Source organism: Schistocerca serialis, chromosome 2, assembly GCF_023864345.2.
Source record: "Schistocerca serialis cubense isolate TAMUIC-IGC-003099 chromosome 2, iqSchSeri2.2, whole genome shotgun sequence".
NCBI lineage: Eukaryota > Metazoa > Arthropoda > Insecta > Orthoptera > Acrididae > Schistocerca > Schistocerca serialis.
In genome coordinates this window covers 816,930,381-816,957,463 of record NC_064639.1, presented here as the reverse complement: position 1 = coordinate 816,957,463, position 27,083 = coordinate 816,930,381, and the positions used below count along the sequence as shown (strand labels likewise).

General features: G+C 37.8%; 1 protein-coding gene across 1 annotated transcript in view; it reads right to left on the bottom strand.

Moving 5' to 3' along the window:
* Nucleotides 1-24,371, bottom strand: part of LOC126458058 (zinc finger-containing ubiquitin peptidase 1-like) — a 248,903-nt gene extending 224,532 nt beyond the window's left edge. Inside the window, exons 1-3 of the mRNA XM_050094856.1 lie at nucleotides 24,001-24,371; nucleotides 12,628-13,422; nucleotides 10,248-10,368 (exon numbers count right to left, since the gene is read on the bottom strand). Coding sequence (XP_049950813.1) covers nucleotides 10,248-10,368; nucleotides 12,628-13,398 — 892 coding nt within the window. The 5' untranslated portion in view covers nucleotides 13,399-13,422; nucleotides 24,001-24,371. The remainder of the gene's footprint in view (nucleotides 1-10,247; nucleotides 10,369-12,627; nucleotides 13,423-24,000) is intronic.
* Nucleotides 24,372-27,083: the final 2,712 nt, after the last annotated feature.

The window sequence follows — 27,083 nt, the reverse complement described above, 5'->3', positions numbered from 1 at the left end:
GAATTAAAAGATGCATTTTATACAGAACTTAATGGAGTCCTTAGACAAACAAATTCTAGGGACATAAAAATTTTAATGGGTGACTTGAATGCAAAAGTTGGTTCAGAAAATGAAGGGCTTGAGCATATCATGGGCATGCATGGAATGGGGATCAGGAATGTAAATGGTGAAATGTTGATAGATACATGCGCTGAACATGACCTTGTCATTGGAGGCACATTGTTTCCACATCATAACTGCCATAAGATAACGTGGGCTTCTCCAGACCATGTTACCGAAAATCAAATAGACCACATAGTCATAAGCCGCAAGTTCCAAAACTCTTTGTTAGATGTCAGAAATAGAAGAGGGGCAGACATTGGAAGTGACCACCATCTAGTTTTGGTGGAATTCAGACTGAAGATAGTGGCAAATAGAACCAAGCTCAATCACAGGTGCAAGAAAATAGATGTGGCAAGATTAAAAGACCAACAGACCAAAGAAACATTTGCACTTGAACTACAAAACAGATTCCAGGTCCTCTCTGAAGAAAACTTTATGGAAGAGGGAATTGAAACATGCTGGCAAAAAATCAAAGATAGTTATTTAGATGTGGGAGAAAAAATCTTAGGATTTAAGGCACATCAAAGGAAGGAATGGATCTCCGATGCTACGTGGAATGAAATCAGCCACAGGAAAGAACTAAAACTTAAGTTAAATTTTTGTAAGACAAGAGCGCAGAAGAGCGAAGTGCATAAGGAATACATGGAGGCGAACAAAAAAGTGAAAACACTGCTACGTCGAGATAAAAGGAAATGGATGGATGAGCAAGCAAAATTAGCAGAAGAGGCAGCAAGACAAGGAAATATGAAAGAGCTCTACAATATTAGCAAACGGTTGTCAATGAAGAACTTCAGACATGAAGGAACAGTTAAGAACAAGGATGGGGTGATGCTTACAACTCAACAGGCACAGCTACAGAGATGGGAGGAGCACTTTAAGGAACTGTTAAATTGTGAAGACAACCAAGAGGAACAAGTAAGAGATGTTCCAGAGGAAGTAGAAGAAGATCAAGATATAAATTTGCAGTGCCCCACCATGGACGAAATTAGGATTGCCTTGAAAACACTAAAAAATACAAAGGCTCCAGGCCTAGACAACATAGCACCGGAGCTCTTAAAAGCTGATATTGAAAATACTGTTAAAATGCTCCATCCTTTGCTGAAGCATATTTGGCTTGAAGAGAAATCTCCAAAGGAGTGGAAAAATGGTTTGGTGGTAAAGCTCCCAAAAAAGGGAAATTTGTCAGACTGTAACAACTGGCGTGGTATTACATTGTTGTCGGTGCCCAGTAAGGTCCTCACCAGAATTATTTTAAACAGAATTAAAGAATCCCTTGAAAAGCGACTGCGTAAAGAACAGGCCGGTTTTAGGGCACAACGCAGTTGTGTTGATCTTATTAACACTCTTAGGATCATTTTAGAGCAAAGCGAAGAATTCCAAGCAACCATGTACCTGGCATTCATTGATTTTCAAAAGGCCTTCGATTCCGTGAAACATAAAGTGCTCTGGCAGGTGTTGCGGAAGTATGGCATACCACAGAAGATCTTAAACATCATAAAAGATCTATATGATGGCTACAAATGCTGCATACTCCACAAGGGAAATATGACAGAGGGCATAAAAGTAACAACTGGAGTCCGTCAGGGTTGCATTTTGTGTTCTAGACTCTGTTATGAGAAGAGTCACAGCAGACAGGAGATGAGGAATTCAATGGGGGATCCATGAACGTCTGGAGGATTTGGATTTTGCAGACGACATAGTTTTATTAGCTCCCAGGCTGACTGATATGCAAGCTAAATTAAACTTGCTGAAAGAAGAAGCAGAGACTGCTGGCCTCAAGATAAATATAGGCAAAACAAAGGAAATGAGAGTAAATTCAGGGAACATGGAGGTGCCATTGTTAACAGGTGAGCAGTGGGTGGAGACTGTCAACTCATTCCTGTATCTGGGTAGTATAGTGGCGGAAGATGGTGGAGCTGGAGATGACGTGAAAAACCGCATTAAAAAGGCAAATTCTGCCTTCATACAATTGTATCCAATATGGAAAAATAGAAATATCACGTACAAAACAAAAATCCGTATTTTTAATACAAATGTGAAGGCTGTCCTTCTGTACGCCAGTGAAAGCTGGAAAATGGATAAAAAGATAACATCCCAGTTACAAAGCTTCACAAATAGATGTCTTCGACGCATCATGAATATCTGGTGGCCAGAAAAAATATGTAATGAGGAGCTCTGGAAAACAACAAACCAGATACCTATAGAAGACCAGATACAAGAGAAAGTGGGGCTGGTTGGGGCACACCTTGAGAAAACCAGATGGAGCCATCGACAAAAAAGCATTGGAATGGAATCCCCAGGGAACAAGGAAGAGAGGAAGACCAAGGGGCACATGGAAGAGGACAGTGGAAGGGGAAGTACAAAGAGTTGGCAAGACCTGGGCAGAATTGAGGCAAATGGCCAAAGACAGAGACGGATGGCGAGCTCTCCTGGATGCCCTATGCCCCCATAGGGGCCAAAGGAATTAAGTCAAGTAAGTAAGTCAAGTAGCAACGCAGCACGCCGACCACTGAGGACAACAATCAACAAACGAGGAACTAAAAACCAGGAGGAATTGTTTCATGTGGTACCATTGTAGGTGAGGATTATTGTACATTAACCACAGTAAAACAAGGACACGTTAACTTTGAAAACTGAAATCAAGAGCAGTTTACTGTGCAACAGTGCAATCGCAAATCAATGCTGGGGTTTCATAACAATGAAGGTGCAACAGTCAGTCAACGAGCAGGTTCTAAGGAAGCAACCACTGAGCACAGGAGCAGCCAGTCAGCATGCAGGTGGACACAGCTGACCGGAGGTGAACAAGATGACTCGCCGAGAGAATTACAATGTGCAGCAGACGATGAACCAAGAGGACAACCACAACAGTAGCAGCAGCAGCAGAATGAATGAGAATAAGGTAATCTCATAGCAAAGCGATTTTGTATTAAGTGATACATAATGAGTGACCTTAACGAACAAGACAGTGTTACAGAGGACAAAGCTGTAGAGGTTAAGTTGTTACATGAACAGGAGGATGTAAGTGTGACTGGTTCTGTAGACGGTGATGATTCTAAATCAAACATGAATTTAACTTTGACAGATGGGGATGAAGGTCCTATTATAAAGAGCGAAATGGACAAAAACAGTACTGAAGAGTATGAGGTTGTTAAGTTTAAGGAAGAGGAACCTAGTAGCAAAAGTCAGCAAGGGAAAAAGTTCATGCCAGACGAAAATTGGGGAGAAATGTTAAGGCAAATTATGAGTAATATCAGTAGCATGAAAGAAGACATTAGTAGTATGATGAAGACATTAGTAGTGTGAAAAAAAGACATTAGCAGGGTGGGAAAAAAAGCTGATAGCATTAGAACTGACATGGTTAGCTTAAAGGATGAACTGAAGAAAGAAATTAAAAAGGAGATTAAGGTAGTCAGCTCTAATATTTCAGAATTAAATACAAAATTAACATCGAGTAGTAAATGTGTAGAAGAGAGAGAGAGAAACTTTGTGATGGCCATAGTAAGAAGGTGGAGGTTTTCAAGAAACAAGGTGCTGGAAGTAGAGTTAAACTTGAGAACCAAATCGATCACATTAGAAATGATTTAGAGACAGGGGTAAAAACCAAGTGTGCAGTAGTGGTAAAGGAAAAACCGGTAAAAGTAGGTCAAAATGTAGATTCAAAATTGAGAGAAATAGAGAAAAAAGTGGAAGATATACCAAATCTAGAGCATAGCATGGGTGAAAGTATGTGTGAGTCTGACTGTAGTCAGATGACAGCGATGACGAATCCAGTAGTGATGAGAATGGGGTATTTGAATCTATAATTAATAACGAAGGCAATGTGTTAAGTAAAGAAAGGATTAAAGAGGATTTGTTGTACGAACAAGAACACATGGTAAGTAAAAAGGAAGTGTGTCAACCTGTAAGAACAGCAAGTGTACTAGGTATACATGTTACGTGTTTATTGGAAAGTGGTAGTGATTTGAATGGCATGTCCCAAAAATTTTTTGAACCAATTACGAACGCAGATGGTATCGTAGTAATGCATGTTTCTAGAATAAAAATTATTGGTGCTACTAGTACGCTATCACCGAGTGTGACACGAGAGGTACTATTAGATGTAGAATTGGCAAGACAGCCGTTGAAATACAATTTGTTGGTGATTCAAAATCTCAGCATTGAGGTAACATTTGGAACTAATTCCTTGTACAATTAACAAGTAGGAGTTCAACATTCTGTGTTGAACTCATCATGCGGCAATAATGCTTGCCTCAGCTGTCTATCTCATTTTTCATGTTTCCTGAGACAGCCAAACTCTTCTCCTATCCTATCTGTCGTTTATAAGTGAGTCAGAACCATTCTATCTTCTACTTTCATTGTACTTTTGTATAGTAGCATACTTCAGTATAGAAATATTTCAGAAAAGTTTTATTCAATGTAATATATACATTACGTTAAAATGAAAGGCGTCAGCATGTGTGGAGGATAATTAATATCTGCAGTAATCATCAGCTCATGGGTGCAGCAGCAGAGACAATGTGCAGTATAAACCATCTTAAACACTAAATCTTCATATTAATTGTTGTATAATAGAAGTATTTGTGTTCAGTGCAGTCAGTACATGTGAGATAAATATTTATCTGTGTCATGGTACAGCCTTTTCTAACACTAAGGAACTACAACTTTAAACATAGTTGCCTGGAGTGATGTGTGATGAATGTATTAGCAAGACTTGTATGTATATTGCCCTTCAGGCTAGAATGTCAAGCAAATAATAGTTTTTCTAAGTGGAAATTTTGTCTGACTGGTAATGAAAGTTAAGTTTGCCTTAGCATATGGCTCTGTTACTGTGGAGTGTTTTTCAGTAGAGTCAACTTTGCATTAGATAAGCAGAGCAGGTGTTTATTTATTAGTTACTGAACCAATAATGGAATAATAAAATAATGAATAATGTTAGGGTCTTAATGGTTAGGGAGCCTGTCTCTGCAGTAGGGATATTTTTTGAGAATGCAATCCACTAGTTAACAAGGTATGAAATGTAAGTGAAATAATGGAGCTAACAGACATGATCAAGTAATGAAATATATGAATGTATACAAATGAACGTGGTGTAACTGCAATGATGATCTATTTTTGAACTAGGCAACCTTGGGTACTGTGTACATTGTGCAATTTATGACACTGCAGCTGGAAATGCGAGTTTAACAGAAAGAGCAATATTTACAAGTCATATAATGCTGCATCACTGGACTTATATGTTACCTGGAAACTGCTTTTTGTGTTCTGAGGATGGGCTTGAGGTGGTAATAATGTAATGAAGAACAAGAAGTTTGCTGATTAACTGATAACTGTGGTGCTAGACTGATGTGAATATTTCTGACAGGTCAAATATTTGGTAACATTTAGTGATTTTGTGAGGATTTAATTTTCTGGTTGAATGAGAGCACTGCTCAGAGTTGAGTGGAGAAATACTGCAATGATTTGGTACAACATCCATCCCCCTCATCTTGATTTGAATAGTAATTAAGTTAAGTAATGGTGACTATTCTTTTTTCATAACGTACTGATTAACAAAATCTATGCTACTGCACTTCTTGAGTTTTTACTAGACGTAATGTACATATTTTAGACACTAAGGTGCTATTTTGCAAATGGTAAGAAACTAAAATCTTTCAAGTTTAAGCAGTTTTAGTCAGTTACAGCTTAGAGTAATATATTGTTGTGTAATGTGTACTTGGTTTTAAATGTTTACTACTCCACACCTTTCATACTATAGTCAAATGTAGTGCTAATTATTGCAATGTTATGAAAACTACGTAATGCATTTATTTATGATGTATGGACGATCATTTTTTGTGTGACACATTTTTTCTTTGACTTAAGTTAGAAGTAAAAATAAGTGTGCTAAAGGAGGATATTTTGTCTAATTTTTTCACGTGCTGTAGCTGAGGAGAACCACCTCCAAGGGAACAGATCACAGTGCATTTCCTAACTGCCACTTGAACCTGTTGAAGACATGGACAGCTTGGTGAGAAATTGTGTTAAATATCATCAAAAATGTGAAAGTGCTTCTTAAACTCATTGCAACCCATTAGGATTTATTCTGTTTAGAGAACTTGTACAACATGATATGTATCTTAAATGTAATCTTCGCTGAACAAAAAAAAAGGACATCACTTATGATGAAGATGCATAAATTTTGTTAAATGTATAAATTGTGTATATTTTTTGTGTGTACAATGATCTGTACATAATTATTTTTCATGGGGATTTTCTTATAGCCAATTCACATAAGTTAGAATTTGAAAAACATATTTCCTGTAGTTTTCGATACGATTACTTACGTAATAATTTTTGTGTGTGTACATTGTTAAACCCAATTTCTGGTGTCACTTGTGGTCATTGAATTGCCCATTTAGCTATTAGCAATATCTATCTGGTCAATCCAATGAGGGGATGATGTGATGAAGCAAGCTGGGATAATTTTAATTACCCTCTTATTTTCTCATCTGCCTCCTTAAAATTTTGACTTAATTAACATTAACATACATGAGTATAAGCTGTATTTTCATAAAACAGAAAGATTGGCCCTCAGTTTTAAAGTAAATAACACCAGACCTAATTTTGTGCTTGTTTTTTTTGTATGTAATTGATTTTCTAATTTATTTTGACTATTCCTAGTTAGTATCTTCCATTATAGGGAGTAATCAGTAATTGTTTCATAACTTAAATTCTATTGTTGACATATAAACAAATAAAAGTTCTGCAATACTTGTAAACATTTGGAAGACGAAACACAAGTAAACTTAAAGTATCTATTTAACTCTATTCAAAAACGTGGTAGCAAAACCAGCTATTAATTAATTCCAAAGTAATTAACAGTTTTGTCTAAGGTATTGTTTCCATAACTATATTTGTTAATATCATAATTTAAACAAATAATTTGGCTTAGCCCTTGTAGTAGAAGAAACTGTTATAAAGATGGAATTTTTCGATGTATTCAGTTAATTTAATGAGTTACGTTTTAATTGCAATTTCTGTAAATTTAACTTCGAACAATGTGTAGTTTCAGTACCGATTATTGTGATTACATATAAGGGCCCGAATTTTGGTCACGAGACAGTCAGTCCATGGCCAAGTTTCAGATGAGTAACCTGTGCAGGTTAGAACAAAAACAGTGCTTCAATTTAACTATGAAATAAGTGTTAAACAGTTACGCCATGTGTAGAAACCAATGACAGTGACTGCTCCATATGTACCTGATTATTCTTCAAGAAGTGGGGACTTTGTGGTTATGTTTTTACTGCTCGTAGATGTTCAACAGGAAATTATTGTAGCAGTATGTGGAGTTTCACCTGCAAACTATTAATGAAGCTTATCACAAGTTAAACAATAGTGCACTGGCCATATGACTGTATTATTGGGGGGTTGTTAACAGTGAAATTAAAGTACTGTGAGACGCAACTGTGCATCTGTCGGCTGCGTCATTTAAAGTATTCAGTGTCATAATCCACAAACACCATGTTTCAGCCAGTGTAGCAACGCAGTACGCCGACCACCGAGGACAATAATCAACAAACGAAGAACAATCAACAAACGAAAAAGCAGGAGGGACCGCTGCAATTCCCATGGCCTTTTTGGCCATCACATCCCAGGTATTCCGGGTGTGGGCAATGCATTTCCTCTGTATCCATTTAGGTATGATTTTTCATCAATTATTCGGTGGGTGGTGGTAAAATGCTATTGAGGGAACCACATGGCTTGCCATGAAAATTGTCTCAACTTCAGTACATTCAAGTTTCTTGGAAACTCCAGCATTCTTGAGAGTTTCCTGCAACTGCTTTGGGAAATTGATATTTGAATTCTGTACTTCACATACCATAAATATAAAAAAATTTAAAAATGTAGTTGCCGGGTGGTCTCTTTGTTAGTCTGCACCTGTTCTTGACCTACATGAAGGACATACTAGGGACACTGGAAGTCTGTAACTGGTTCCCAGGAAACATAATACCCCTCTATCTTACAAATACTAGCATTATACAATTCTAGTCAAATAAATATGAGTTACAGATTCCAAGAGCAGAGACCAATGGGCATAGACTGAATGAGGTTCCATGTGTGAAGTTGCTAGATATCTAGATGGCTGATAATCTGAAGAGATACCAGCACATGGATAACTTAAGATAAAATCTGTTCTGCCCACTTTGGACTTGGAAATCTATCATAATATGTTGACCTGTAGGCAGGACTCTTGGCACACCTTTGCTCAATAATATGCAATTACATAGTTTTCTGAGGCAACACAGCTAATGTTTAAAAATTATTTATTCTGCAGGAGTGTATAGTAAAAATATAATGTAAAACCGATTACCAGACATCTTGCAGAAACCTCTTCAGGGGACTTGATATTCTTATACTTATGTTCTAATACACTTACTGCCTAATGGTTTTGTGATTCATAAGAGTGAATTTTGAGTGAACTGTGAAATTCACAGCCACAATATTACAAGTAAAATAATTTCTGTGTAAGTGATCCATGCCCACCTAGGGCCCACAATAGAGTTTTACATTCAGGTGCCAAAGTTTGGAAAGGTTGCCAGCAGACATCAGACAGATAATTTGAAATCCCCAGAAATTAAAAGATAAAGTAAAAGAACATCCCTGCAGCTATTCCTTTAATTAATAAGAATATCTGGACTTGGGGATACAAATTTTGAGTAACACTAATTTTTATAATAACTCTCCACCACGAGCAACACAGACATGTGCAATCAGCTCTTTCCAGACAATTCCACGTCTTACTAATTATTGCTTTGTTTGCACGTCGCAAGTCACGATTTTTCCATAAAATACTTTCCAACTGTTCTGTAACACCATAGGCTGCTACATTAATGTCAAATCTTTTTCTGTTGCTCTGCAACATCGGAGATCGCTATTTTCCTGTCTGAAACTACAGGAGTTGCGTCTTACATGTTCTCCAGTCTCTCTCACATACTAACATGTATACCTTTTCATGGCAGCAATTTCGTATCCGTATTCCAAGCTTGTGTTTGTGTGTGTAACCTTGCTTTAAGACATGCAATACTCAGAATATTTATCAACATGTTTATTCTGCTTTTATACTGTGGAACCTGCATTATTTACATTAAATGGCAATTAAAAATCAATTCTAAAGTAAGTTTTTGTTTTCTTGTTACATTCCTACGATTTTATCCTTACAACTATTCCGATTATCGAGTAAAACTGCCCTATGATTTTGTATGGGAAAAGAAAAAAAAATCTGCAAATTGCCCATAGTTAGAGTGTTAAACGGGTTTTTGGCTTTTCTCAGTATATAGACAGCAACATGGTCTCTGGTGAGTAGTACAAAGTAGTGGCTAAAAGCAGCACATGAATGGTGGAAGAGGACGATCAGTGGCCTTTCAACCCTCCCCCCCCCCCCCCCCCCCAAAAGTAGCTGCTTTTCTCCTAACACAGATATATAAAGTAATCTACAAATAATTCCCATAGTTATCAGAATGAGGAGATTAGCACTGATCACATATTGTTATTTGTATTCTTTTCAGAAACTGTCTGCAGTGGCTCTTTCTATCTGATAATGTATAACTTGACTCGTTCCACTTCCCAAAGTCTCTCCTTCATGGTGGGATTCATTGAACATGATGTGTGAATTAAACAAATAAAAGAACATATATGGCACTAGAGTAAGTTTTGGAATAATGGTTTGTGCCAAGGTATACACTATGTGACATGTAAAGAGGTCTCAAAAGGTTCTACAAAACTACTGCAAAATCTGTCTGGCACAAAAAGCAACACAACTGAAATGAAAACACTTTCACATAAAGCAGGCTTATCTTAGAAAATTCATAGCCTTGGTAGAGATACTGGTTTTAACTTCTGTTACAGAGTATGAATTCACCTGACACAACACTCTAACCAGAGACTTTACAATTTACCTTTCTACCTTCACCAGCCGTACAAGAAAGAATGAATGCAATCAAAAGTTTGAGATTCTGTTAGGAGATATGTGTGTCTATTGCCATGCGATACTGTGTAGTTAGGACTATTTTATGTCACATAAATTAGTCTATTAGCAGCTATTTACGTAGCGTGCTGATTAAAACTCAGGTATACATTTAAAAAAACTGCACATTTCTTGGACCTACCCTTATTATTAAAATGTTCTTCAATATGGGCTACCATCTCCTGATTGCTCTTGAAGTTAGTCATACAGCATACAGGACAGCTATCACTCCAGTTCTCCACACTATTTACAGGCTGCTGTGGCTGAAAAATAGTGGTCCAAGATTGAGAAAAAATACATTTACAGTTCAAAACATACTTCAATTTTAGTGGTAAAGTTAATCAGATGAATGTACTGTTAACAGAGCCTTCATCCAATAACTTACAACTGGTTCTAAATTACTTATTAAGTAATACCACATATTACCTTGCCAAACAATACACAGCCTATATCTGTACAGAGAGAAATCAGTTTCAAAAAATAACATTTTTTTTTTTGTTTATTACACAATTGGGTGAGGGGGGGGTGAAGGGGGGGGGGCCCAAAAATATTCTAAATCAAACTGTTGTGCGTGCACACTTTGTAATTATACGTTCTACCGCTAGGTGGTGTTGGTTTGGGGTCTCGCCACATCACTCAGTAAGCTGGCATTAGTCAGAGTTACGTGGTTTGTTTGAGAGCTATTTCAACCCTTTGACAACAAATAACATGGCCGATGTAAAGGAACAAAGAGTTGGTGCTACAAGTACGATCCACAATCAAAGCAGCAAATGGACACAACAAATGTCACCACAACCCAAGAAAGCACTTCATTATCCACAAGGAGTTGGTTCCTCCAGGGAAAACAGTAAACTAATATTTTATCTGGATGTGTGACAAAAGCGGCCGGAAATGTGGAGAAACGGGAGCTGTTTGCTCTGCAATGACAATGCTCCAACCAGCTCCAATGGTCTGACAGTTCATGGCAAAAATAACATGGTGCTTGTGCCTCATCCATCCTACTCATCGTATCTGGCTCCAGCTGAACCTTTTTTTTCTTTTTCATGCCACCGAGGAAGTAAACACTCAAAGGAAAGCAATTCAGTGATATGGATGACATCAAAGAAAACATGCTATCAGCTATGAACAGTATCCTGCCTCAAGAGTTCCAGAATTGTTTTCAGCAGAGATAGAAGTATTTGGACAAGTGCATTAATGTACATGAACAATTCTGTTAAGGGGCTAAAGCATGATGAACGTAGAGTTCAATAAAAATGCAAAACAAGAAAAATTTTTGGGTCCCCCCCTCACATATGTTCAATGTCCTACTGCTACTGAGCTAAATGGGCTATGCAAGAGGTCTTACTTGAAATGAGTGAGAGTAAAAATTGTATAAAACCTTAACATGTGGCATTATTTTTGTCATAGTCCATGTGCCACTGGGAAATCAAGAACAATCTACATACAGACATCCAGAACTTGGATTCCTGCCTTGGTCCTTTTAAGGCAACCATTCGCTGCTCTGTCGTTTTAGTTGAGGAACATACAGCCAACATCTAAATGGGAAAAAAATCTGTCTGGTGTTGCTGCTGGTACAATCACTGCTGTACTTTTCATAAAATGGCATTGATTATCAGTTTTTAATGTTTGTCAATATTTTGCAGTGCCTGGGAATAGAAATAATATTGTTCTCTTACTTGAAAAGCAAGAATGAGATTTTTTGCCATATAACATATACTCTTTTACAGGCTAATAGCTGCTACTGAGTTAGTGTGGAGTTATGACCTGAGGCAGCCATACCTGTGGGGTGCAAAGGATACACTGCAGAGGGGCAACAAAGGCTGAGCTCATGATATCTCTCTCTCTCTTTCTTTCTTTCTTTCTTTGTTTCCCCCCCCCCCCTCCCCCTTTAATACTACCTAGTTAATAATCTAATTTCAACATCAGCCAGCTATGCATAGGAAGTGCACCCTAGTCCCTGATAGGCCAGGGCTGTCTATGGCTATAAAGATAATCCATCTAAAAATGTAACACAGCATTTACACAGTCAATAGTATAGTTTTAGAGAAGTCTAATCATTCAAATACTGCTCATTTAAAGACTCAGAAAAACTAAATATTACAAAAGAAACACTATATCATGAATCAAACTTTTATTGGCAGCAGTTCTAAGCATGACCTGAACCAGCTGAGTATTGCTGTTCATCACTTACAACCTAATTTCATGCAATGATATAAAGATGTAGGACTGCATCTCTGTACTGAAGCTGAAGAGCATAATCATCTCAAAATGACAGTTATATAATTATTAAAACGCACATTTATGAATGTTAAGTTAGGTATCATACTAAGGTTTCCTGAAGCTTGCTGTAAAATAGCATTTGATATCTCTGATATATTTAAAACAGAAAACAAACTCATTCAAAAAGCAACAAAAGGAGCCACTGATTTTCAGACTGTATAAAGAACTTATAAGCACACAACAATAAACACAAAATTCAATGAAGACATCAAAAAGACAAATTTCTTTGTTTAAGTACATACCTTTGCAGGGCTAAGAATGTCTTTATGTTCAATGTTTACATGCAGTTCTAAATCTGGACTGTTTTGAAATGTTCGTACACAAAGTGGACAACTGTACACAGATTCCTCCAATCCAGGTGGTGTTGCCGGTGGGAATGATGGGCTCGTCAGATCAAAATGTTGCCTGTTGATATGTTCTTCAAGCTGCAGAGGATCCAAACTGGTGTAAGAACACATGGGGCACTGTTGTGGTTGGACGGACTTTTTACAAGCAGGGTTTGGACCAGGTGAAGCACTTGCTCGTAGATCTAAAGCTAACTGTGAACGCAAGGGAGAACCAGAGCCAGCAACTGAGCTGCTGGATGCCACCGTGCAAGTGCTGTGACTTGGATCAGGGTCTGTACTCCTTCCTGCACCACAGTAATTATTATTGTTATTATTGTTGTTGTTAATGTTATTTTCCCAGCAGCTACTGGCACTGTCAGTACCTGGTTCAGGATAAAGTTCCCAAGGCAAAGGTCTTGAAGGAACACAAGAGTCATCCCTACCATCAATATCTTCATCATCAATGAATGCAAGCAATTCTTGTTCAGGGGTTAAATAGTCCAAATGAGCACTATTTACGTGCATTAACAACTGTTCTGCAGACACTTCACCCAGATCACAAAAAGGACATGAAACAGCACCTTCTAAATGGTACACCACCATATGTGAACGCATCTCCTCTTCGTTTAATCCTTCAACTCCACATATTTCACAAGAATAAGTCATTTCCGGCATCTTTGAAGCCATCACCACGTTCTACTATGTACAGACCTGAAGAAATATGAAGCCACCATTACACAGAGCAAGATACATGAATTCTGCAAAATTAATACATTCTAAAGCAAAAACAGGCATGAATACTATTAAAAAAATAAAAACAACATAATTCTATAACTCTACAACAGCTGCTTTTAAACTGTGATCTGCAGACTCTTGCTATTCACTGAATCTGATATCATTCATCAACTAAATTAAAGAATTCGAACTGATTTGTCTGTTAGTCAGAAAATGCATCTTTAGTGATACTACAGTAACATTCAGGAAATGTTTTAATCAGAAATGACTTTTACTTTCTACCAGAGTAGGCACTGAACTAAGCACTGGCAACAAGCCAAAACTGTATGAAAGACTGGGATTCAAATATCTGTCTTTTGCAGGCAGTGTGTTGTTAACAGCAGCATCTGAGTGGATAACACAGCAAATGGTAGCACACAGCCCATCAAGCACAGATATTTGAGTTCAAGTCCTAATGCAGCACCGAGTTTTAACTTGTTGCAAAATCTTATAAATGTTTATAATTTCACATCAATTACTAACACGTATACATGCTCTTCCTTCTGAGACTGAGAAACATAATGTAGCAGCTATGTCATTGTATCTCCAAGCCAGCTATTTCCTACGATATTACCCATGGTTAAACAGTTGCTTATAATAAAAATGCCAAGGTGTGTATTTATTCCAAACTTCTATTAGTTACTTTCATTCTCCCCCTTCTCTCTGTGCACCTCCTCCACCTTCTCTCTCTGCCCACCTCCTCTACATCCTCCCCCCAATCTCTGTTGATCCCTCCCCCCTCTCCCTGCTCATCTCCTCCTCACTCCTTTCCTTCTCTTTCCTGTCTCTGCCCATCTCCCCCCTTCCCTTTCTCTTTCCATCTCCCCTCATCCTTCTTCTGTCCATCTCCTCCTCCTCTATCCGTGTTCACCTTCTCCTTCCACGTCTCTGTCTGTCCATCTCCACTTCCTCACCATCTCTCTCCACATTATCACCCCCAGCCCAATTGAAGGTTGGTAGTTCTTACTCCACTGTATTTCTTTCCATACTGTAATGAATATGTGTACCAAACTCAACTGAAATTATTCCAGGGGTTTAGGATGAGCCTTCTATCCATGCCTTTGTCCATATATGCACATGTCAAATATATTTCACATGTATTCAACATATTTCACCTATATCACTAGGAAATTTCATGCTGCAGTTTCATTTTCATGCAACATGCTAGTTTTGATGTCATATCTCCTAAACTGTGTATTGTACAATTAATATTTCTGTAGGCACACTGAGTGACGTATGTGAATACTATCGGTGAAATTGTTGTGAAAAGAGTTAATAGCTAAGAAGTAATAAAAAAGTGCAGAAGTTCTTCACACATTTCGATGTTTATGGCGTCATATTTTGTGAACTGTGTTGTACAATGACATAATTTTACGGGTACATTAAGTGGTATATGCACATACTGTCTGCAATGTGTAAAACACACACACACACACACACACACACACACACACTTTCACAGTCGTAACATATTATAAGTCACACATTACCAAAAATAAAGAGAGAGAAGAAATGGTATTAGCAAGACAGAACATTGTAATTTGATATATTTGAATGTGTGCCTCTAAATATCTGAGGTGATGATATTCCTGTATCCCAACATAAGGCCATCTCAGCAACCTGTAACTTGCACATAATAAATAACCTGTAAGATTAAAGCATTACAACACATAAAAATGAAAAATATGAACATTTACATACTCATATTATGAGGGTAAGCACAAAAGTAAGGTCTCCTATTTTTTTATAAGTACAGAACTCTGTTTGTGTGGCAGTTAGTCAGACTGTTATGAAGAGTGCTTCAGATGCAGTGTGTAAACATGCACATGCCGCACTGAGGCACTCAGTCTTGGCTTGGCAGCCATTGAGAATGGAGCTCCCCTTGGATGTTACCGCCAAGTGCGAATTGCGCATAGTTATTCAGTTTTTAAATGCAAAGGGCACTGCACCGATTGAAATCCATCGCCAATTGAAAGAAGTGTATGGTGAGTTGTGTGTGGATGTCAGAAATGTTCATAACTGGTGTAGAGAGTTTGCAGCTGGTTAGAACGAAATTCACGAGAAACAAAAGAGCGGGAGACCGTCAATTTCTGAGGAGACAGTGTCGAAGGTTGAGCAAAGCGTGCATGAAGATCAGCGGATCACCCTGGATGATCTCTGCATGCTGGTTCCTGAGGTTTCCCGAAGCACCGCTCACAGAATTTTAATGGAAACATTGAACTACCGGAAGCTGTGCGCAAGATGGGAGCCACGAATGCTGACTGAGGACCACATGCAGCAATGAGTTGATGCTTCCCGTGCATTTCTTTGCCGCCTTGCAGGCGAACAGGACAACTTTCTGGACTCAATTGTCATGGGTGACGAAGCCTGGTCATATCACTTTACACCTGAGACCAAGTAACAATCACGCCAGTGCGGCATCCTTCTTTGCCAAAGCTGCGGAAATTCAAACAAACACAGTCTGCCGGTAAAATCATGACAACCATTTTTTGGGATCGGAAAAGGGTATTGTTGGTTGACTTTATGCTCACTGGGATCACAATTAACGCTAACAGATACTGTGAGACTCTGAAAAAACTCAAACGGGCAATTCAGAACCGGAGAAGAGGAATGTTAAGCAAGGGCATATACATTTTCCATGACAATGCTCGCCCACACATCGCTCAGCAAACCGTTGCTCTCCTGCAACAGTTTCAGTGAAACATAATCAGCCAGCCACCCTGTAGTCTTGACTTGGCACCCAGTGACTATCACCTGTTCCCCAAGTTAAAAGAACATTTGGCCGGAAAGGGATTCAGCTCTGGCGACGAGCTGAAAGAAGAGGTTCATAACTGTCTGAACAGCATGGCGGCGAGCTGGTATGACATGGGCATACAAAAACTGCCACAGCGTCTACAAAAATGCATTGACAGAAATGGTGATTATGTCAAAAAATAGCTAAATATTCAAGCTGAAAACTGATGTAAACCATTGTAGAAATAAACAGGTCTATATACTTATAAAAAATAAGAGACCTTACTTTTGGGATTACCTTCACATATGATGAAAAAGTACGCTGCCTGTAACATTTTCATGACCAAACCTTTGAAGTGATTTCAGTGAAATTTGGTACAGAGATAGATTGAATATTAAAGAAGAATATATGCTACCTCGGAAAGTGTGTAGTAAAAAATATCTATTGATTTGAACAATATTATGTAAAATTAGTGAAAAATCTTTCCTCTATGGAAAAACTATTTACTCTTTGACTTTTCAACTTTATCATACTTGTGAAAGTGTTTTTATTGGTTGTCAACACAACGAATATAGTGCTTATACAATTCTCAACGTTTTAATTCGTACCTCCATACTAATAACATTAAATATGAAAGTAACTATGTCTGTTATGTTTTCATGACAAAACCACTGAACCAATTTTGATGAAATTAAGTACGGACTTGAGGAAGAAAATAGGCTTCTTTAAGACTAAAAAGGACCCCTAAGAGTGTCAACTAAAGAGTGGAAAATGGTTCTTTATGTCAGTGAATATAAAAGATGTCAAAAAATTATTACAGTTGTTGCATAATGTAAATGATATATAATGTATACCTACTTCAGTAGAACAATGCATAGATTCATGCTTCTCCCTATGCCCCTCTGCACGCATCACTCACTCAGCAGCGATGCTGTGCATGTCACTGTGTTGTGAGTTGTGGCACTTGGGGAGAACACATGTCACAAGCTTTGCTTATCTGAACATGCAGACACATGAGGGCAGCTGATGTTATTGCATGTACGATAGCTTACTTACCATCACTCATCACAGCAAAACTACTGAGATGCATGCACAGATGTGAGTAGCAGTAAGTATAAACATATGCCGTTAATAGAGTAACAGACAAATAATTATTTCAATATATTTCCATTTACAGTTGTCAATCAGAGGTTCCCTCACGAACCACGGACCCTGCCGAGGTGGGGTGGACTGCAAGCTAAAATGTTTCAGAGAGCCATAAAGTAGGTGTATCTACTGTGGAGAGGCCAGACTAACCAGTACTCACTGAAGAGGAGAAACAACCTGTTCAGTATTCCCAGGGGTAACTGTCTGGATGATTGACCAATCTGGTCTTGTAACATTAGCCTACATGGCCTTATTGTGTTGGTAGTGTGAATTTCTGAAAGCAAAGGGAAACTAGAGCTGTTATATTTCCTGAGGACGTGCATCTCTATTGTTTAGCTTAATGATGATGGTGGCCTCTTAGGTGAAATATTCTGGAGGTAAAACAGTCACCCATTTAGATCTCCAGATGGAACTACTCAGGAGAATGTCATAAGAAAAAAAAATCTAGTATTCTACAAGTTGGAGCATGGAATGCTAGATCCATTAATTAGGTAGGTAGGTCCATTAATTGGGTACGGAGGTTAGAGAATTTAAAAATGGAAACAGACAGGTTAAAGTCAGATATAGTATGAATTAGTGAAGTGTGGTGGCAAGAAGAATAGAAAATCTTGTCATATAAGTACAAGCTATAAGCGTAAAATCACATAGGGGTAATGCAGGAGTAGGCCTAATAAAGAACAAGGGAATGGGAATGCAGGTGAGTTAATATTAACAGCATAGTGAATGGATTATTGTATCCAAGTCAGACACGAAGATAACACCCAACGCCATAGTGCAAGTTTCAATGCCAACTTGCCAGTACATATGATACAGGGATTGAAAGACCGTATGACAAGATAAAAGAAATTATTCAGATTAAGGGATGCAAAAATTAATTGCTACGGGGGACTGGAATTTGACAGTATGAATAGGAATTAAAAGAAAAATAGTAAGAAAACATGCATTAGGGAAAAAGAATGAATGAGGAAGCCACCTGGTATAATTTTGCACAGAGCATTGCTAAAACTCGATTTAAGAAAATTGCACACATAGAAAAGACCTAAACAGACATGACTACTCTGCAACTCACACTTAACTGATTGGCAAGGTGATCATTGAACCACCTTCAGATCATTTCTCTACCATTCAACTCTCAAACAATGCACAGGAGAAACAAACAATTAAAACTTTCTGTTTGAGCTCTGCTTTCTTTTATTTTATTATGGCTACAAGTTTTTCCTATTTAGGTGGGCTTCTACAAAATATTTTTGCTTTCACAGGAGAAAGTCATGATTGAAATTTTGTGGAAAGCTCCTACTGCAACAAAAAATGCCTTTGTTTAACGATTGGCACACCAATTCACGTATCATATCTGTGATACGCTCTCCCTTACTTCATGATATTATACAAAATGAGCTACCCTCCTTTGAATTTTTTCTGTGTCCTCTATCAATTCTATCTGGTATGGATCCCATACCACACAGCAATACTTCAGATGAGGATAGATAAGCATAATGCAGTCAGTCGTTTTTTGTAGATCTGTTATATCTTCTAAGTTTCCAACCAACAAAACACAGTCATTGGTTCACCTTCCATGTAATATTTTCTATGTGATCACTCCAATTTAAGTTGTTTGTAATTATAATCACTAGGTATTTAGTTGAATTCGCAGCTCTTAGATTTGTATGATTTATTGTGAAGCTGAAATTTAACTGATTTCTTTTTGAACTCAAGTGAATGACCTCACATTTTGCCTTATTGAAAGGCAATTGCCACTTTTTGTATCATACAGATACTGTGAACGAGTCATTTTGCAATTGGTTTTCAACTTCTGAAGAGTTTACACCATAGTCTAGAAACAATCTAAGGGGGCTTTTCAGATTGTCTTCTAAGTTGTTCATATAGATAAGGAACAGCAAGGGACTATAACACTTACTTGGGAAGTGCCACATATCATTTCTGTTTTACTCAATGACTTTCCATCAATTATTAGAGGTATATTTTTGAAAGGCAATCGTGAACCAGTCGAACAACTCAGACGATACTCGATAAGTACGCAATCACATTACAAGCTGCCTTTGAAGAATGGTGTCAAAAGCCTTCTGGAAAGCTAGAAATACAGAGACAATATGCGGTCCCCTGAGGATATCAGTCATTACTTCATGATAAATAGCTAGATGGTTTCAAAAGAATGATATTTTCTGAATCAGTGTTATGTGTCAATACATCATTTTCCTTGAGTAATTCATAGTGTTTGAACACAGTTTATGGTCCAAAATCATACTGCACATTGAATCAGTGATATGGATCTGTAATTCAGCAGATTACCTCTACTTTCTTTGTTGTGTATTGGTGTGACCTGTGCATCTTTCAGTTCTTGAGGTACAGATATTTCTTTGAGTGAGCTGTTGTATATGATTGCTATGAGTGGAGCTATTATATCAACATATTTCGAAAGGGACCTAGTTTGTACGCAGTCTGGACCAGAAGACTTGCCTTTATTAAGCGATTTAAGTTGCTTTGCTATACCAAGGGTATTTATGTCTAAGTTCTTCATTTTGGCAGCTATTCTTGATTCAAATTCTGGAATATTTGTTTCATCTTCCTTGGTGAAGAAATTTCAGGATACCATGTTTAGTAACTCCACTTTAGTGGCACTGTCATTGGTAAAATTACCACTGCTATGGTGCAGTGTCATGTCGCTGATGTACTTTCCATATGACCAGAATCTCTTCGGATTTTCTGCCAGATTTTGAGAGTGAATTTCAATGTGGAAAATATTAAAAGCATCTCACATTGAAGTCTGCACTAATTTTCAAGCTTTTGTAAAATATCACCAATCCTGAAGATTTGGTGTTCTTTTAAATCTGACGTACTTTTGTATCTGTTCCATCTTTTAATATTCTGTTTAGTATGAAACTCACAACTGCCCTCAATACTATTTCTTTGAATTTAATCCACATCTGAACTAAGCTTACATCATTAGTTTGGAAGGACTAGAGATTGACTCTTAGGAAGGTGTCAAGCCAGATTTTATCTGTGTTTATTTTCAGTGGTTTTGGATGTTACAGTATTCAGCTTTTCTACAACAACTTAGTGGTCACTCATATTTGTATCCATCATAGGAGTTGCACTGGAAGGTTTCAGATTGACCGTATAATAAGACAAAAATTTATTTATACTTTAAGAATTTTCCAGAGACAGATGCAGACTCTGCCCATAACCTACCAGTTACAAATTGTAGACTAAAACTGAAGCAATTACAAAAAGCTACAAAATCAAGGCAATGGGGCCTCAATAAACTGAGAGATGGGGGTTGTAAAAATTGCAAATGGAGCACCGGACAAAACTGACTGAAAAAGGGTAAAGGAATACAACAGAAGACGAATGGTAGCTTGAGAGATGAAACAGTTAAGGCAGTAGACGATTACATTTAGATTTAGTAGAATTCCCTGAATAAGCCAAGGCATATTGAATTTAACTCTTGAAAGGAAAAAGTAAATGAATGCAGAAAATGAAGTAGTAAAAAGGGAATACAAATATCTAAAAAATGAGACTGACAAAAAATGAAGATGGCTTAGCAGGATTGGCTAGAGGACAAACGCAAGCTGCAGAAGCATGCATGGCCAGGGAAAGATAGATGTCGCCTACAGGAAAATTTAAGAGACCTTTCAGGAAAAGAGAAGCAGCTGCATGCATATCAAGACATCAGATGGCAAGCCAGTACTGAGCAAAGAAGAGAAAGCTGAAGGGTGGAAGAAATACATAGACAAGCTATATGAGGGAAATAATCTTGAAGGAAATATCATAGAAAGAGAAGTATAGTTAAACAAGATGTGGGATAGGATACAGTGAGAAGAACTAGACAGACCACAGGAAGAGCTTAGTGGAAATAAGGCTCCCAGAGTTGATGATATTCCCTCAGAATTATTGAGATCCATGGGAGAGCTAGCGAAAATCAGAGGGGCAAAGTACACCTCAGGCTTCAAAAAGAATGTAATAATTCAATTTCCAAAGCACTCAGATGCTCATAGGTGTCAATACTACTGAACTACCAATTTAACAATAAGGGAAAATCAGGGATGGAGCATCACGTAAAATAAGAGAAAGGCAACCACTCTCCTATAGTGTATCAATGCATGGAGCACAGAAACAAAACAGAAAACAGCATTCACACTATCTTTTGAGCAATAGTTTGTCTTTCAGCAATGGCACACACATTCAGACACACAATCTTGCAGGCACCCCAAACGCACACTTTAGTGGCCATGACAAGACTGGCTGTGATAACAGGAATGAGCATGTGGAAGACCTAGGCATGAATACAGAAAGCAGATTCGAATGGATGTACATTACACTAGTTATTCAGAGATGAAAATACCTGCATAGGATGCACTAGTGTAGAGAGCTGCATCAAACCAGTGTTTCGACTGAAGACCACAACAATTAAACAACAACAATCTGTAGTTGTATGTACCGAGAGTTATTATCCATACAATAAAAAGCTCCAAAAGCCATCAGTTTTACACCTTTCTGTCTGATGCAACTTGGTAAGAACATCTGATCTACAGGATCAACATTTACAAGTATTTTCATTTCACTGATCGTTTCCATTAAAAAATACTTTTAAAAAAAGAATCAGGTAGGCTAGATTTTCTATAGCAGTTATGTCTATTTCCTTTGCCGAACTACAATTTTTTTGTACAACTCTTCTTTCCCAAAAACAAAGACTTAATTTGCATCATATTTTAAAATTAAACAGAAAAATACAGAAACGGTATGGAGGAAGTTTGGTTTAACATTAAAGTATTTGGAGAAGGAGTTCGTTTCAATGTTTCAGAGAAATCACAGCAAATCTAAGTCCCGAAAACATGCCCAGGTTTTCACTGTTGCTCCACCTGAATCAAAATCTTATGTTAGCAATATCACAATCAATATGAGAAAATAAGTTCACCCAGAATAGGTCAATTGGAAATGGCTGAAAGAATGATTGTAGAGCACCCACAATTTGATGACAATCAGTAATAGTGCTAAAATTTTGACAAAGGCTTGCATTATCTTTATAGAATTTCCAGTAAACATTAACAAAAACAAGACATAAAAAGCAAAACTATGTCATAAAATTTCAACCTAAGCATTACTAGTAACTATGATCGTTCACACCTTTTCTCTTGTGAGCTTAAAACAAAAAGTCTGTCGCAAACAAAGTTGAGCTAAGAGTTTGGAATGCACTGAAATCAACAAAGAATGAGCTCAGCCAACATTTTTAAGAACACATGACAAGTAATGAATTGTCATAAGCAGAACAAAGACTGCAGTTCTTTATGTAATTAGTGACTTTGTTTGTAATTACACTTAAGAATTATTTATTTGTCTGTAAATAAATGATTTTTTCAATGTTTATACTAATAAAAGAATAGCTCCCTTTATTAACATCATTAACACAAGCAATGTATAAAAAAGTTAAGGCAAATCATTTAAGGTAGTAACATAGTTGATGTTAGTTAACAGAACTATTTGAAGTACCTAAAAAAGGACAATCTTCCTTTAGAATAACGAATTCCAGACAAGTAACTACTAAAATGGCAAAATACAATAGTGTAAGAAGTAAACAACAATACTGAATAGAATGATGTTTGGTTTAACTTCACACTACAATCAACTTTGTGATCTATTTGTATTCCTTTCTACAGCAAAATGGCACACGGCAAAGGAAATACAGGCATGTAACAAAACAAGACAATGCTTTAATGTGTAACATAATTAATATACAAACGTCAGTAAAAAATAAAACAAATCAGATGAAAACTTCATATCACTGTTAATTCAACAGTTTCATCATCAGATTTGGAGGAATGGGCATTTGCTGCGAAGGGTGAGAGGCAAAGTAGGTAAAGACATTAGGATGGCGCAAATTACTGTTGCCTCTCTGTAACGTGTACACGCAAATTTTCGCCGTGTGTTACATATTGACAATAATGTGTCAGCATTATTATACAATGTATCACTTCACTGGTTGCCCATTTCATTGGAAGTTTTGGGAAAAGGTTGGTTTCACAGAAAACCTTTAAAATTGTCGACTCACAAGAAAAATGTGTGTGCAAGTTCACTGAATAACAAAACTGATTTATAAACCATACGCATTTGTGGTATGGCAATAATGTTAGTCACCGGTACGTTTGCTCAACACAAATTGTCACAAAAACCATTACCGGTTTAATTAAACAAAAGGGATATTTATTCAAACACGCCCTACCATGTGTTCTCAAATAAAAATAAAACTTCAACAATGTTTGTGATTGTACGGCAAAGACATATCTTCCGAAATGTGTACTGACGGCACTGCAAATACCATTTGCAATAAAGGTTTCAGACAGCCACTGTCTGAACACGACAATCTGCTGACGATTCTGCATACAAACAGTTATCTTAAATATTATCCGCTGCGAAAAAATATAATTTTTTATAGTATGTTACTATTATATAACACTGTCATAATGTGCCAAATCATTAAATAGACTATTACGGATACAGCGGGATCGAAATTGTGATTTCAGTTTTGCAGGCGCTGTATGCTCAAACAATTTGGGAGCTAGTTTTTCGTCTTACAGTTCCTTCAACATGCAAAGCGCGGTTCATAAAAACTTGTGCTTTACCTCTTTGATTACCCTCACTGAGCCATTAATAGCTCAGACATGCCTGCCGCTCAATGCGTCAGCGCGACACGCTGTTCAGGGAGTCCATAACCCGACTTTGTTTTCGCGCTTCGTGTTCACGAATGCGACGGGAGGATGCGCCACACGTGAAATGACGGACGAACAGAGTAAGCGCACAAGAGCAGTCCTTTCTCGCGACAGGCAGTTGTAAGTGATCGCCGAAATACATGCTCTGTCCCCGTTACCTAACACACAGCGGCGACAACGAACTGGCAAGCCGATACTGCACTCGGCGGGCAGCTGTGTCCGAAATCAATAGGACCAGCGCCACGCCGACGCCGACCAGTTTCATTCACAGATGAGAGCCATCAGCCGAGCGCACGACCAATGCGTCGCGATTCTTGCACTCAGTACGAGCTCCCGCGTGTTAGAAATACAAGAAGATAGCAGTTAGGGGAATCCCGCACTGTTCGTCGACCTTGTGATCCAACAATTTTGTTAAGTAATCGATTATGTAAGAAACATACCACTGACATTCACTCGATTCATAATTGGCATGGGATTATACTACGACAGAAAAAAAATTACTATTTCCAGAGCATGCAATGACTTTTGTGATATACATCGCGCTGCTAATGGCTTAACTGTGAAGAGATACGTCTTACGTAAAAGGGTTGATGGTGAACCTATTACTTGGGTAGAAACAAATGAAAGAGCGTCAGAACAAGGATCGTATTTGAAATTGTAATCTCTTGCAAAAATATATGAGACATTCGTTATGTTTCAGAGTCGAGATGTTTGAGGAATCACCACTTCGGCATTAGCACTGTTCTCATCTTTGTCAAACTGTAGTGGCCGTTTGGCAAAAAGTAGCAATATTGTAAGTAGCTTTAATCAGTATTCCAAAATGTATTGCTGCTCTTTGTGTACTTCAGTAGAAGAACATTAACTCTTCTTGTTCCACTAATAGAAAATTGCCGTTAGGACTTTGTATAGCGATATTTGCCCACGATAATAACTCTCAGAACAGACGCATCCATTCAGTGTCGGCATGCCCTCACTGTAAACATGTTTACATAAAAAAGTCTGAAAAACCCGTTGAGTGCTGTAGCTTTGCAGAGAGAGTAGAAATGCCGGATAATATGGTACCATAACTATACTCCACACACCATTGTAGACAGGTAGACATACTGTCAGTATGCAGTAAATACGCTTAAAGTCGGCTAAATTAATGGCAGCTTACTGGCCCAAACTCACTTTGGCAACATACATGAAAGAAGCAACACTGAACAGTGTGAAAACTGGAATAGAGACAGCCCACAACAAATTAGTCCACCTTCTCTTTTCATGTTAAGAAAGGGCAGATTTGGCAGAAGAGATACACAGTAGTGTCTGTAAGACAACTGAACATAAAAAGTGGCACATCAAAACATAATCACAAAATATATTTGTTGGTATAACCAATACAAAGGTTGGATTGATCATCACAGCACTTTACTAGGTGTAGTCTTGTTGGAGACTGTGTACACTTGTCTTCATCCAAACCTTGAACTGAGTTATCCAGCCTATTACAAAGGAACCCGCAATTTAAAGTGTGCACCAAAGCACAGTGCAGTTGGCATGTTTCATATATAAGTCCAAAAAAAGAGTACCAACGATAAAAGAAGTAACAGATGACAGAAAAAAATTCCAGGGCCAGCTGACGATTGAACTACAGACGTTTGGCTTTTGCAGTCTGACACATAAACATTCTGAAATTTCTAGCACTACTTTTAATTGATCACTCTAGCAATCACCTATATTCAATCCTAGCAAACTGAAAGATCCTGTGTCAAAGGTTTGCCCCTGAAACTGCAATTTGCCACCTCTCTGACCTCTATAAAAGGACTACACAGTTAATTCCTCAAGATACTGCTAGTCTTCTGACATGACATGAACACTTGAATCAGCAGATTTGTGGATCAAGCTGATGATGTAGTCTACCAATTCTGAGATACTTATATCAAAGTTCAACCACAGTCTGTTAAAGGTATCAATATAACCTAACATTGCTGACCATCACCATACAGACATTTAGGTAGGCTATATCATTGCATATAAAAATGTGAATGTTATCCATAATGGATGCAGCTGAACTCCGTGAATGTTTACCTCTTTTTCATTTTCAAGTGCTTCGCAGCTTCAGCTGCATGACGGGCATTGTAATGAATAAACATAATCCTTTCAGACAACTTTCATTGTCTTATCTCTTGGATGGCATATCAAATGTGTCAAAGAGTCTCCCTATAGCCTGTTGAAGTTATTTTCTTTCCTCTTTGCATGAACTCCTCTAGGAGTAAACTGACAGACGCAAGTGGAAAGTGTCATCGCCTCCCCAGTGTTCAAGTGGGCTTGTCTCCGATTTTCTTTTGTTTGGTATATTTGAATGATGCCCCAGTGCTGACTGAATTTGAGATCCACGTGTTTCATAATAAACCGCAGTTTCATAACAGTGGAGGTGAGAAATTTCAAATCTTGTCTCCTATCAGCTTACGAAATCCAGAGTTCCTCCCATCCATTTTGTATTATGGACTTTGGTCAACTGTTTGGGAAGGAAGAGTGCATTTCTCCCGTGTATTACCTGTAACCATCTCAAAATTTGAGAGAAGGAATTGTATACATGTGTCTTGTCATAAGATATCTTCCTGCATAATTTTTTTGATCTGATTTTTGTTTGAAGCCCACTGCAATTTGTCATACAAGGTGTTTTTTTTTCACGATTTCCTTACAGGGGATTTATTCACTGTGTTTTCACCATACACATTTCATTTGACTGCAGATTTCTATAGGCCAATATCTGATGTACTCAAAACCCAAATATAGTTGCACATTTCATAGGATGGATCCGATTTCCTATTAAGATTGCCATTTTAAACAACTCCAGTAAAACAAATGTACCCACACAATGAAAGTCAACTCAGAATGAGACAAGGAGAAGAGCTAACCAGCAAGCAGATAGTCATCATGTTGCAGTGTTGTGGTCCGATGGTCTGCACATGGCGAAGACTGCAATAATTATGCTTTACTTTCTGTATGATCTTTAC